The following is a 13,088-nucleotide window of genomic DNA, read 5'->3' as shown; positions in this document are numbered from 1 at the left end:
CAAAACTACTAATGTGTAATATTCATATTATATTTTATATACGTGTTACTAATTATTTTTAATATCAAATTTTAGTTATTTGTAAATTATATTACTATATGAACTCTAGACTCGTCTTTCAATATTTCTTTTTTTTTTAATTCCAAATTTTCGTTATCTGTATTTCTATATAGGCTCTAGGCTCTCTTCCAATATTATTTATTTTTAATTCTGAATTTTTATTATTTCTAATTGTATTTCTATATAGATTCTAAACTCATCTTTCAATATTCTTTAATTTTTAATTTTGAATTTCAGTTACTTCTAAATTATATTCCTGTATTGACTTTAGATTCTTCTTCCCATGTTTTTTTTTAAATTTCAAATTTTAGTTATTTGTAAATTGTATTTTTATATGAACTCTAAACTCTACTTTTAATTTTATTATGTTTATTCCAAATTTAGTTAGTTTTAAATTCCAATATGGACTCTATACTCTACTTCTAATATTCCTTATTTTTAATTTCGAATTTCTATTATTTCTTAATTGTATTTCGATATGGACTTTAGTCTCCTCTTCCAATATTCCTTATTTTGTAATTCCATATATATATATATATATATATATATATATATATATATATATATATTAGCTCTATTATACACCCCTCCCTTAAAATAACTATTCTACACCCCCTACCCCACCCTCCCCCCTCTCTCGTCGCGAACCCGCCCTTCCCCCACTCTCGTCGCGCCACTCCTGGCGCCCTTTCTTTTTTTTTTCTCGATCTCTCTCCCCTCTCCCGGCGCCCTCTCCCTCTCTGCCCTTTTTTTCTCTCGATCTCTCTCCTCTCTCCCGGCGCCTTCTCTCGATCTCGTCGCGCCCCTCCCTAGCGCCCTTCTCGATCTCGTCGCGCCCCTCCCTGGTGCCCCTTTTATTTTCTCGATCTCTCTCCCCTCTCCCAGCGCCCTCTCCCTCTCTCTTTTCTCTCTCGATCTCTCTCCCTGTTTTCTCCTGGCGCCTTCTCTCGTTGGCCTCTCCCCCTCTAATTTTTTTTTCATCTCACCTTGGAAAGAAAATTTAAAATTAAAATGACAAAACCAAGACTTGAACCCATGACCTTATGGTTCAAGAAATTCTCTATTAACCAATTAACCATATGAGATCCTATGATTAGATTTTATTGCATCAATTTTATGTCTCTATTCAAGCTTTATGAGAGCAAATCACATATAATGTTGTGAAACTTATAATCTGTTATTATGTTCCAGTAGTAATATTATTGTAAAAGTGCAATAACACGTCACGTTACTGCAAAAGTATATAGGCTGTTACTGCAAAAATATATAGGTTGTTACTGCAGTTCTGACAGTAACATCATGTGGATATTGTAGTAACACGGAACATGTATGTAGTAGTAATGGTACTTCTACAGACTACGAATGTTGTTACTACGAGCAAGTAATCATGTTACTACAATATGGTTGTCTTGTTACTGCGCAATTTCTGCGAGACGAGGACATGAAAGAGGTGGGCGTGGAGGGAAGTGAGCAACACAAAAGATATATAATAGCAAACTAAACGCAAGTGGATTATTTGAAATTCTAATCTTTAAACAATCGTATCTCTCGCATCACATATTATATTTTTGAACCGTTTCCACCATAATGCTTTAAAAAAAGAGCTTTACAAAACTAGATCCGTCATCACTATATTTTGACAACGTTATAATATTATTACTACAAGAAAGTAACCCTGGTACTGTACGATGATCGTCTTGTTACTGCGCAATTCCTGCGAGACGAGGACAACAAAGAGGTGGATGAGGGGGAAGTGAGTGGACGGGTTTGACCGAGGTCTGACCGGTGGGAGGATGCTTTGATCGACCTTTGACCGGGGTGGGAGGGGGGTTTTGGGCCCTAGGGAGGGTGGGGGAGGTGGGTTTGACCCATGAGAGGGCGGGTGTAAAATAGTTATTCTAGGGGAGGGATGTAGAATAGATTATATATATATATATAGACACAAACACTATACTATTATACTACAGATGGAGTGCGTTGTATTAAAACGCAACCTACACCCTACCCCCCCCCCCCCCCCCCCCCTCCCCCCACACCAAATAAAAAGCCGCACAGGCAGCCCGCACACCTCTCAAGTATACCACGTTCGAGTAATCTATTTACTCCCAGAACATAAGATCGTACAGTAACACAGTTACTAAATGAATTTATTTTAGGTACGTGGAAACATTCAGGGTAGTTATCAATTTTGTCCCCCAAATTCCTCTCCCTCAACCCCCGATATTCCAGGATCTGGGAACCTGAGAGCAGCGATGAGAGACGATGCTCCTCGGCAACCAGCGATATGCGATGGTGGAAGGGCTCTCCGGTGCCGGCGACCAAGAAGTCTCCTCCGGCGCAGGGACCACCATCGGCGACGGGCGACAACCATTCCTCCCGAGCGGCCTGGGTACCGGGCTTTAATTCGCGTCTCGTCGGGCAGCCTCCCTCTTGAAGACGATCGATCTGGAGGCCGGCTCCATTGGGTGGTCTTTTTCGGAGACAGGGAGGGCGACAGGCAGGGTCGCCGGTGAACAAGCCGGCGATGGGAAGGTGCGCTAGGGAGGACACCGACACGCCGCTTGCCACTGAGACATCAGTGTATCCATTGCTACTGTCGGGTGGTGGACTGGTGGTTGATGGTAACGTGCTGTGTTTCTTCATTTCATTTTTTTACCGATTTCCAATGTATCGTACATAGTTTCTAAGAATGGAGTTTGCTCTGTCTAGGATTGCAGCAGACCTCAAGAAGAGCTTGGAAGATCAGCGGCAACACTGATGGCAGCGCTTTGTTGTGAGTTGTGACCAGATGGCGTGAAATTTTCAGACTTGTGTACATGCATCCACATATTTTTGTTTTTTTTTTTGTCGTAGTTTCTATCCTTTCTTTTCTGACTTATGCAAGATATTCTGCTTTTCATTCAGTTACAAATGGGTGATACTGTGGCTTGGAAAAAAAAACAATTGTGAAATTTTATGTATGATAGCCATATCAACTTATTCAGCATGCACCACTTTTTAATGGAAATAATAAAAGTTAATTCTGTTTTACATAAGAGATACTATGAAACCATCAAATCTGCAGCGTGCACCTGTAGCATACGGCCTCATAACAGATACTATGAAGCCATCAAATCTTCATATTTTCATTTGTTTGGTCATGATTTCGTCCGTGCAATATTTTGGAAAATTGGCAATAGCATCATCAGGGTGGAATGCAACATTGATTTTCATTAATTTCTACCCCATGCATAAATCTTATTTCCTCATTTAGATGTATTGCACAATGTTATCGATTGCAGATCGGGACTAGGCGAGCCCAAGAACCACAATGAAAGACCTCCATGCTTGTCTGAATTTAAAAAAAAAAAAAGAGGTTTCGAGGTACGAATGGGTAATTTAGGTTGTTTTTTTGCGTTACAGTTTTGTATCTGGTACTCTGACTTACTAACAGAACATGTACATGATATTCCATGGTTTTGTTGTGGCTACCGGCATCCGTAGCTGCAGTGTGAGAATTGAGATCTTGTGGTGGAGGCATAGATCGATGGCACGTTGGTTCATAATGGTCTGCTTGATATGTTCATGTTCTGAACTTTCCGGATTGAAGTATTGAACAGACCAGTTAAGAGTGGATTTCTCTAAATAGGTCAGTTGAATTATGTTCTACTGCATAAATGCTCTGAATATGTGGAGTCTTTTGCAGTAGTATACTAGAAATTTTGCGGACTTGATATTTAGATTATTCCCGTTATTTTCAAGTTTGTATATTTCTATGCCTCATTGATATGCACGAGGAACCGTTGTAACTGTTGACTAAAAGTAGGCATAAAGGAACCTAAACTGGTAACTCAATTTTTTATGAAGCATTTTATTTCTTCTTCAGAGAATCATCTCATTTGGAGTCATTTATGAGCATAAATTAAATACTACTCTTAGATGCAATCATTTTTGTCTATATCCAGGTGGCTGTGGGATGCCTCTCTAGATGTTCATGGGTGATGGATATTTGTCGATGGGGAGACATAAGGAATCTATAGCGCTTTGTTCGCTCAATGTCGATACGTGGCACTGGTGTTGTCTTGCTTGTTGGATTCGTGCATGTAATAGTAATTTGGTTCCTAAGAGACAATATGTTGAGAACGATCGGTGCAATACTAACTTGGTTACTAATTAAGAGAATTTTTGTGGCAATATCAATATGTTATGTTGAGAACAGTGTAATAGTAATTTATTTACTAAGAGAAATCTTTCGACGATATCAATACATTAATCTTAAGTAATTTATTTACCGTGAGAAGGTATGAGAATCAATTGGGAGTATTACTATCCTAAGCTAGTAATTTATTTACTAAAAGAAGGGATGACAGTAACATGAGAGTAATTCATTTACTGAGAGAAGAAACCAATTGAGAAGGGTTGAACATGGGAGTAATCTTTTTACTTCTCGTGTATTATGTCACATATAATCATTTTACTAGGCGTTTATTTTGAAAAGGTGTGGGGATGAGTACAAAATCCAATTTTTACGCATAGTAATTTTATTACTTATAGTGTCTTATGTCACATAAAAAGTTCTAGTAATCATTTTGCTAAACGTTTATTTTGAAAAGGTGCGGGATGCTATATCATCTAATTTCTACGCATTTTACTTACAGTGTACTGTCACATATAATGCTTAGTAATCATTATATTGGACATTTATTTTGAAAAGGTGTGGAGTGGGAAGTGTCTAGGGGCTGGGCTAGAAAAGGTGCGGGTGGGGGGGGGGGGGGGGTGGGGGGAGGGAGGGTGGGTGGGGTGTATGTGAGGGGAGTGTTTTAGTTATAGCGCACCCAGGGTATAGTTTAGTGCATCCCATATATATATATATATATATATATATATATATATATGTGTGTGTGTGTGTGTGTGTGTGTGTGTGTGACACCTATTTGCTACTACCGGGAGTAGTTACTCCCTCCGCTTATTGGACAAAATATTAGCTTGTAGTTAGTTCAAATAATTTCTAAATCATCGGTTGCATGCAAACCAATTTTAAAAACCGGTAGAACGTCAGCTAAAAAAATGGCAGAACATAACTGTTTTGAAAATATCGTTGGCAGAACATAATGTGAATCGGGAAAGGAGTAGAACATGAAAAAAAAAAACGCGGACAGAAGATATTCTGCTCACATGAAAAAAAAATTAAGCGGACAGAAGATATTCTGCTCATCCAATTAGGAGCAGAATAGAACTGGAAAGAGAGCAGAAGATCGAGCAGAAATTCTGTTTGAAAGGACGCAGAACATCAGCTGTTTGGCGGCACATGAAATTGTTGATGTTCTGCTCTTTTCAAATTGATTTTCTGCTACTAGCCAGCAGAAGATATTTATTAGAGCCAACAGAAAAAATTGGCAGATCATCAACTAAAAAAAATGGCAGAAACTAATCTGCATCAGAGAAGTATGCATGCGCATGCAGCAGAAGCTAATCTCCCGTTCCTTAAACTATGGATATGTAATAGAATAGCTTCTGGTCCTTCAAACGATTTAATCTACTACTAGAGCAAGGCCCGTGCAGAAACGAGAGCAGAACATTCCTGCTTCTTCTGCGCTTGTAGCAGAACATGGATCGTAGTTTCTGCTTGTGCTTGTATTTGGGTTTAGAGATGTAGCAGATCATGGCACACGGCAGAACTGGGAGCAGAACATCACTTCTTTTTTTGGGTTTAGAGATGGACATGCACTGATTTGGAGCAGAGCATGATCTGCTATCTGATTTCTGAGGAGCAGAACATGTTGCAGATTTGGTAGAGATGTAGCAGAACATGGCGTACGGCAGCAGAACTGGGAGCAGAACATGACTACTTAATTTCTTACATTTACACCAGCATGATAGTTTCTGGTGAAAACAGAACTAGAGCCACCACCACCTGATACATTTGCACCTGCTGCAGGACTGCAAAGTTGCTGCAAATGCAAAACATAAAGAAAGCGAATTAGGAGCAGAAACGATCAAGAAAGGAATCGAGATCAGGAAAAGAATCCAAAAGATGAAAAAATAACATATGAATATGATAACAAACCTTGGAACTGGAATCCTCCATGCCAGGGCTTTCACCGTTATCTGCAACACAGCCGCCGGCGAGGCTACAAATCTGACTTCATTTGGGTTATGAACCCTCCAAACGCAGAGCAATTTTAGATCGATAATGTTATGCTCTTCCTTAACGACGGAAGAAATATCCTGCTTTCTCGCTTTGGATAAACAAACACAAGTTTCAAATTTCATATCTACAACAAACTCGGGAGGCTTCGTTCAATTGTTGGATCTACTGTAGAAGATAAACGACCTTCTGTTGACCACCGAGAAAAATAAAAACGGGAGGGAGTATTCGATTCATTAGACCCGGTAACAGTCATTGGCATTAGTAGCGATCGAATTGAGGGCGTATAGGGAGGGAGTAACTACTACTACCGGGAGTAGTTACTCCTATCCCTTAGCGGATCGGGTTAGTGGAATCACAGACCGAGCTGTTTAATTAAGTAATTAACTAAATGATTTATTAGTTCAGATAAGTGCTAAATCATCGGCTGCATGCAAATCAACATTCGGATGGAGCTTCTTCCTCGCGCGCTCGCCTTGGCAGAATATGCTCTGCTTCTGATAGGCAAAAGATATATAGCCCGCCAATTGAAAAAAACGGCAGAACATCAGAAAAAAAAATGGCAGAACATCATCGGGAAAATAAATGTTGGCACAACAAATACTAAAATTTTCTCTATGTAACGGCAGTACATATTATGCCTATTGATTACTAATTGTAGTTTATGTGTACGTACTTAAATAAAACGTATTTCATATTTTGCATATCTGAATTTCTGCTCGGGATAGTTTCTGCTGGTATAAATGTACTACACACAGCCGAGGTAAGGGATGAAACTCTTCTGCACAGAATTTAATATCACAACGGCAGAACAGAATTTGTGCAGCAGAAAGCTATAATCCCGCTCCTGAATCAACGGATAGTAGGATAACAGAATATCTTCTGCTCTTTCACAAACTGATTCCATTCACTATTAGACATACGACTCGGAAGAAACAATGGCAGAATCTTTTCCTCCCCAACCCATAATTCGTGACTTCTAATCTGTTGTGTCCATTCAGGGCCGGCCCTGACTTTTTGGTGGCCTAGTGCGAAAAAAAATAAAGGCCCCCCATTCACCATAAAAAAACTAAGATAATATTTAAAAACTCATTGTCATTAACGAATTTCACACTAATAAGTTTAAAATGCAATCAAGCAATTTAAATATTGTCATTAACAAATTTCACACTAATAATATTTAAAAACTCATTGTCATACACTCAATCATCGATCGGTTTTCTGTCTTTTCTCTAAGCCCATCAGGCCTAATACCATAGTATACATATTTTGGAGTCCTCTAATTTTTGGAGGCCCAGTACGGTCGCACCGTCTGCATTGCCCCAGGGCCGGCGCTGTGTCCATTCAGGTCATTTACAATTTGTAAGAACGTAGAATATAGAGCAAGGATTACAAAGTGCAGAATACCTTCTGCCTGTTAAGCTGAATCTCATCGTCTATATGAAGCTTATAAAACTTGAAAATGAGCAGAAACAGGAAAGAAGGCAGGCAGTATGTGAGTATGTGACCTGGGAAAGGAGCAGAACATCGATTAGAAAGGGAGCAGAAATTATAGAAAAATAATTTGAACAGAAGCAGAACATCTTCTGCTCCAGCAACAAAATAATCACTAAGCAGAAGACGTTAAGAAGTCAGAAAATTTTCTGCTCGTTGTAGTTTTACTCATTGCTAGTTTTGCGGCCAGTCGTTGCACGCATGGTTATGAACGGCATGTGCAGCACACAAGGAGAACAACATCAGTTAGGAAGGAAGCAGAACATCGTTTTCGAAATAGATAAGAACATCAATCGGCTTAATATAACAATCTGCAACGCTAACAAAAATAGGCAGAATATAACAAAAAGCAGAAACTCTTCTCGACAGAAACTCGTCAAGACCTTCTGCTCGGTTTTTAAATGCACATGCATGTGTAAGAAAAAAAAAACTAGATTAAAACGGAGCAGAAGGTTGGTACGTTCGATTTCTGCTCCGTACGTTCGTTTGTGCGCTGCCGATAATTAAGCCATAATCTAGTATTTAGTTATTTATTTGTTAATTGTTTAATTCAATAAACCTTTACGTGGACTGGTTGGTTAATGGATCCCTTCATTAAATTTGTTTGGAGCTCCATTGTGCGCGGGCTCCATGGTTCAAATTGCGTATATACTCAATTCAAATGAGTATGATTTTTTTTAAATGTTTAAGTGTTAACATTAACTACTTTACTAACTAGTTCAAAACAAGTTTGAACTAAATTTAAACATGTTTTTATTAGATTTTGATTCCAAACATATAATTAGTTGGATATGTAATATTGGATTGTAAAATAAAGTTAAATTTGAGTTGTTTTGTTGCTAGGTATAGGTATGAATCGAAAACTTATAACTAGGTATATACTCACAATTTGAAAATTTTGAAAAATTTGGACGAATTTGTGTATTTCATACCATGGTGCCTGGGCAATTATTATTTAGAGTAGTTTAAATATCATGCAAACATAACATATCATTTGCATTTTGTTGTAATTTTAGAACTCAATATGCAAGCCATATCAAATCATTATCTCCACATCTTTTTCACATTATTCAAACATATATATCTATTATTTTCATAATGTATAATATGTATTTACCCACCTATTCTACAACAAAACGTTGGGTATCAATCAGTTGATTTAAGCCTATAGGGCAATAAATTGAGAACAAGAGAATGGGAGAAGACATTAGAAAAAGAGAGAGAATGTAAAAGACTAGAGTGCCCTTGAGACACTAAGACACACGTTGACACGTACCCTTGGGCCTCAAGAGAAATAGTGCAGCGATAACTGATAAGTGGGCATAAAAGGTATATGAACGTACTGGTCACGCACTAATGGCATGTTAAGCATAGAAACCTTTGAGACTGTTATAACTAAGGTCCAAGCGACTGAGTTGACGAAGGTTTGCCAGACTGGATGGTATTTTGCCACCAAAATTATTGTGGCTAAGGTCCAGCTGCCTGAGCTTAGGAAGGTTTCCCAAGCTGCGAGGTACTTTGCCACTGAGATTATTGTGACTGAGGTCCAACAGGACGAGCTGTTGAAGATTTGCCACGCTAGATGGTACTTCACCATGGAGGTAGTTGTTGCCGAGGTTCAGCCATACGAGCTGTTGAAGATCTCCAAACTTGGATGGTATATCACCTTGAAGATTGTTGTTACTGAGATTAAAGCTCACTAGCCGCTGAAGATTTCCCAAGCTGGGTGGCATCTTGCCTTTTAGATTATTGTAACTAAGGTCCAGCTGTGTGAGTTGTTGAAGATTTCCCATGTTGGACGGTATGTGTCCTGATAGATTGTTTGTGTTCAAAAGCAGGTACTGAAGGTTGACAGACAGGCTTCCAACCGAATTTGGTATTGTTCCCGCTAGCTCATTCCAGGCTAGTGACAGAAATCGTAAAGTAGTACAGTTTGCCAGTGCACTTAAGAAATCCCAGCTTTGGCTGCTCGATGCTTCAAGGCTGTTTTGCTCAAGTTTAAGATATGTCAGGTTCGAAAGCTTACCGAGAGAGCTAGGAATTCGCCCAGAGAAATTGTTCTCTGACAGATCTATCAAATGTAGCCGTGAAATGTTGCCAAGGGATGCTGGTATGTTACCTTGAAACATGTTATCACCCAAGTAGAGCCATTGGAGATTAGGAAGGGCATAGCGAATGTTTGACGGCAACGATTTCCCCAGAGAATTCATTTCCAAGCCCAGTATTTGAAGAGAAGAGAGATTAAAAAGGGCGCGTGGAATTTCACCTGATATCATATTATAATTCAGCTCCAACAACGACAATTTGGACAGCTTCCCGAGCTCAGAAGGAATGTGCCCCGAGAGAGAATTCAGAGAAAGCACGAGATCCGACAGCTCAGAGAGGAGGCCTATGCCGAGGGGAATCTGGCCTTGTAGCCCGTTTACGCTCAAATCTAGCTGCCTTAATCTGGAACAGTTTGTGAGCGTGTCCGGAATAACCCCATCCAATGAATTGTTGCTCAGGTTGAGGACTAGCAATTTTCGGAGACTGTTCAGGCGAGGTATCTGCCCAGAGAAGCGATTACCAGAAAGGTCAAGCAGGTGAAGGTAACTCAGATTCCCGAGAGAAGCGGCGGCGAGTCGACCGGTCAAGTTCTGGCCGGCGAGCTCGAGCGCCGTGACGCGATGCTCCCGGCGGCCGCATTTCACGCCATTCCACCGGCAGAAAGGGGTGGTTTTGTTCCAGGAGCTCAGGACGCCCGCCGGATCGTCGCCGATGGCATCCTTGAACTCGAGCAGCGCGAGCATGTCGGAGTCGTTTCCATGGACCGCCACGACGCAGTGGATGTTGCCGGCTGCGTAGCAGAGGAGTACTAACGCCGCAAACAAAGCTACGAGCATGGCGAGCTACCTGCACAGTGGTAAAGCAAGAAATACTTAGTACAGGATAAAGCTTTTAAAAAGCTACCAGTAGCAGCTATATTAAAAAGGTTATGATGATATCAGCACCGGCCTGCACGGCTGCAGCTGGTCTCGGTTGGAATATGATTGTGGATATGATCTCCGAACCTCTCGTGCTACATTTTCGAAGGAATCGTCGTCGCTTCGTCAGTTGATTTTTCTCGGGCTGGCACCGTCGCGCACGGCGTGGCGGTCTTTCTCGCCGCCTTCATGGCTTGACCGCCATTGCAGCGGAGACGACCTTGACCCCACAAAATTTTGAGAAATTCTCCTGTACCCTCGAAAATTCGTTTAACCCCCTTACGTGCCCATAAATTTTATCCCGTTCCCCTTGTGTGCCCATAAATCTTGTCCCGTTCCTTATATACCCCTAACTTCTTACTTTGATCTTCTCTATGTCAATTCCGTTAGTTGACCATGAGTTGATCGTTAAATGTTTTTGAAATTGACTATATTACCTTTCTCTTATACTTATGTGCTAGTTTAGTGATAAAAACACAATTCTTATATGAAAAAGATCTATTTGTAAAAAACCAAAGGGAATATAATTATTTGACAATAAATTTTAAAAACAAATCTAAAATTTTAAATAAATTTAAATTAACTTTTATGAAATTGGTACACTGTTTTCATCAAAATTTGAATCCAATAAATAAATAATTTTGGTTCATAATTCCTAGCTAAAACTCATATGGATTTGTCAAAAAAAAATGTTAAACAATTTAAATTTTCTTTTACAGGTTTTACAAAAAAATAATTATGCCCCATTTGATTTTATCATGAATTACAATTTTTTCACATTGTGAATTATGGAGTAGATAGCATGTAAGTATGGTAAATGGGCGACATGGTCATTTTAGAAAAATGTAAAAGTCAACTCACGGTCAACTAACGAAATAGGGATATAAGATATTAAAATAAAAACTCAAGGGCACATAGAGTTTGAGGCAAAATTCAGGGGTATAGAAGAGATTATGAAACTTTTTCAGGGGTATGTAGAGAATTTTCTCCAAAATTTTCCCCTAGCTTCTTCCAAAATTCATTTCTAAACCGAATTACCAGATATAAGAAGTCCCTCAATTTATAAAATCAGATCACCCAATGTCCTAGGCAGTATTGTGACCGATTTTAGGTGTCTTGGCAAGCTGAGTCAGTACGAGACCCATGTGGACCCCATATGTCATTGGCTATCACTTTCTTTCTCTCCCCTCTCCCTTCTCTTCTCCTTGTCTGTCCAGAACTTGATCCAGCGTCGAGCCTTCCCGGTTGCTAGGTTGCACAGTCCAGGCTCCTGTGGGTGGTGGACGACGACGTGGGAGACGGCACCGGTGAGGCCATCGACGTGGAGAGCTAGTGTTGAAGGAGCGCGCAGTGGAGTGGCTCCGCTGTGAAGGCGCGGAGGAGGAACATCATGATGTTCGCACCGTCGACGGTGACGTCGGATCACTACACCGGGTACCCAAAAGTACTGGAGGACTATAGTGATTCAAACTGGATATCTGATACTAATAAGATAAAGGCACAAATGGATATATATTCACACTTGGATGTGGCGCTGTTTCCTGGAAGTTTTGAAAGAAGACGATCTTAACGAGGTCAACAATGGAAGTAGAACTCACAGCTTTAGATACTGCAACAGTTGAGGCCGAGTGGCTTCGTTAGATCCTGATGGACTTGTCGGTGGTTGAAAAACTAATACCAGCAATCCTGATGAACTGTGATAATCAAACAGTGATTATTAAAGTAAACAGTTCAAAGGACAACATGAAGTCATCTAGGCATATACAAAGAAGACTGAAGTCTGTCAGAAAGCAGAAAAACTCCGGAGTGATAGCATTGGACTATGTCAAGATAGCTAAAAATCTAGCTGATCGGTTCACTAAGGGACTATCACGCAACGTGATAGACAGTGCATCGAGGGAGATGGGTTTGAGACCCACTTGAGTTGCCTAATAGTGGTAACCTGTCCTTTGTGATTGGAGATCCTGTCAATTAGGATGGAGAAAGAAACTATTGGGTAACTGAGAAGAGAGACCCTGAAATGGGCTCATCTCTATGATGTACTTCTCTCCTATTCTGTATGAAAGGATGGTATATACCTCAATGTGATCTGAGTGGCTTTTCGTAAAGCAGAGATACCTACAGAACATCTTAAAAGGAACATACCTATATGAGTCTGACTGCTAGTCACAGTCTATGAGATCTAGGTGATCTTTATATACACATGAAAAGGCTTGGAGTATGACTTATATGCTCCAAACAAAGGGGATGCAAACGGCAGCCTAGTACCAGTTAAGGGTTCGAGTGAAACCTGATCGTATAAAACTGACAATTCAATGTATAGTCCATTGTTCAGTTGTGATCTGGTGTAGCTCTTTTCCTAGGTGGAAGTTCAACTTAAAAGTCTCCACCGAAACATTGGTATAACAAACATGTTCAGTTTTAAGAATATTTCTTGTGAGCCA

The 13,088-nt window shown here is 40.0% G+C and overlaps 1 protein-coding gene and 1 long non-coding RNA gene across 4 annotated transcripts; one reads left to right on the top strand and one right to left on the bottom strand.

Moving 5' to 3' along the window:
- The first annotated feature begins 2,150 nt into the window (after window positions 1–2,150).
- Window positions 2,151–4,319, top strand: LOC127763759 (uncharacterized). Of its 3 annotated transcripts, XR_008015748.1 has the most exons (6): window positions 2,158–2,216; window positions 2,290–2,681; window positions 2,770–2,833; window positions 3,342–3,423; window positions 3,544–3,688; window positions 4,005–4,319. It is a non-coding gene; the product is annotated as an uncharacterized LOC127763759 (long non-coding RNA). The 3 variants fall into 3 exon arrangements; XR_008015747.1 differs by having other exon boundaries at window positions 2,151–2,681; window positions 3,550–3,688; XR_008015746.1 differs by having other exon boundaries at window positions 2,151–2,681.
- Window positions 4,320–9,045: 4,726 nt separating this feature from the next.
- On the bottom strand, window positions 9,046–10,478 carry LOC127762606 (LRR receptor-like serine/threonine-protein kinase EFR). Its single transcript, XM_052287093.1, has one exon. The coding sequence runs from the start codon at window positions 10,468–10,470 to the stop codon at window positions 9,046–9,048; it is 1,425 nt and encodes a 474-aa protein (XP_052143053.1). The 5' UTR covers window positions 10,471–10,478.
- Window positions 10,479–13,088: the final 2,610 nt, after the last annotated feature.

Source organism: Oryza glaberrima, chromosome 2, assembly GCF_000147395.1.
Source record: "Oryza glaberrima chromosome 2, OglaRS2, whole genome shotgun sequence".
Lineage (NCBI taxonomy): Eukaryota > Viridiplantae > Streptophyta > Magnoliopsida > Poales > Poaceae > Oryza > Oryza glaberrima.
This window is presented reverse-complemented; position numbering and strand designations above follow the sequence as displayed.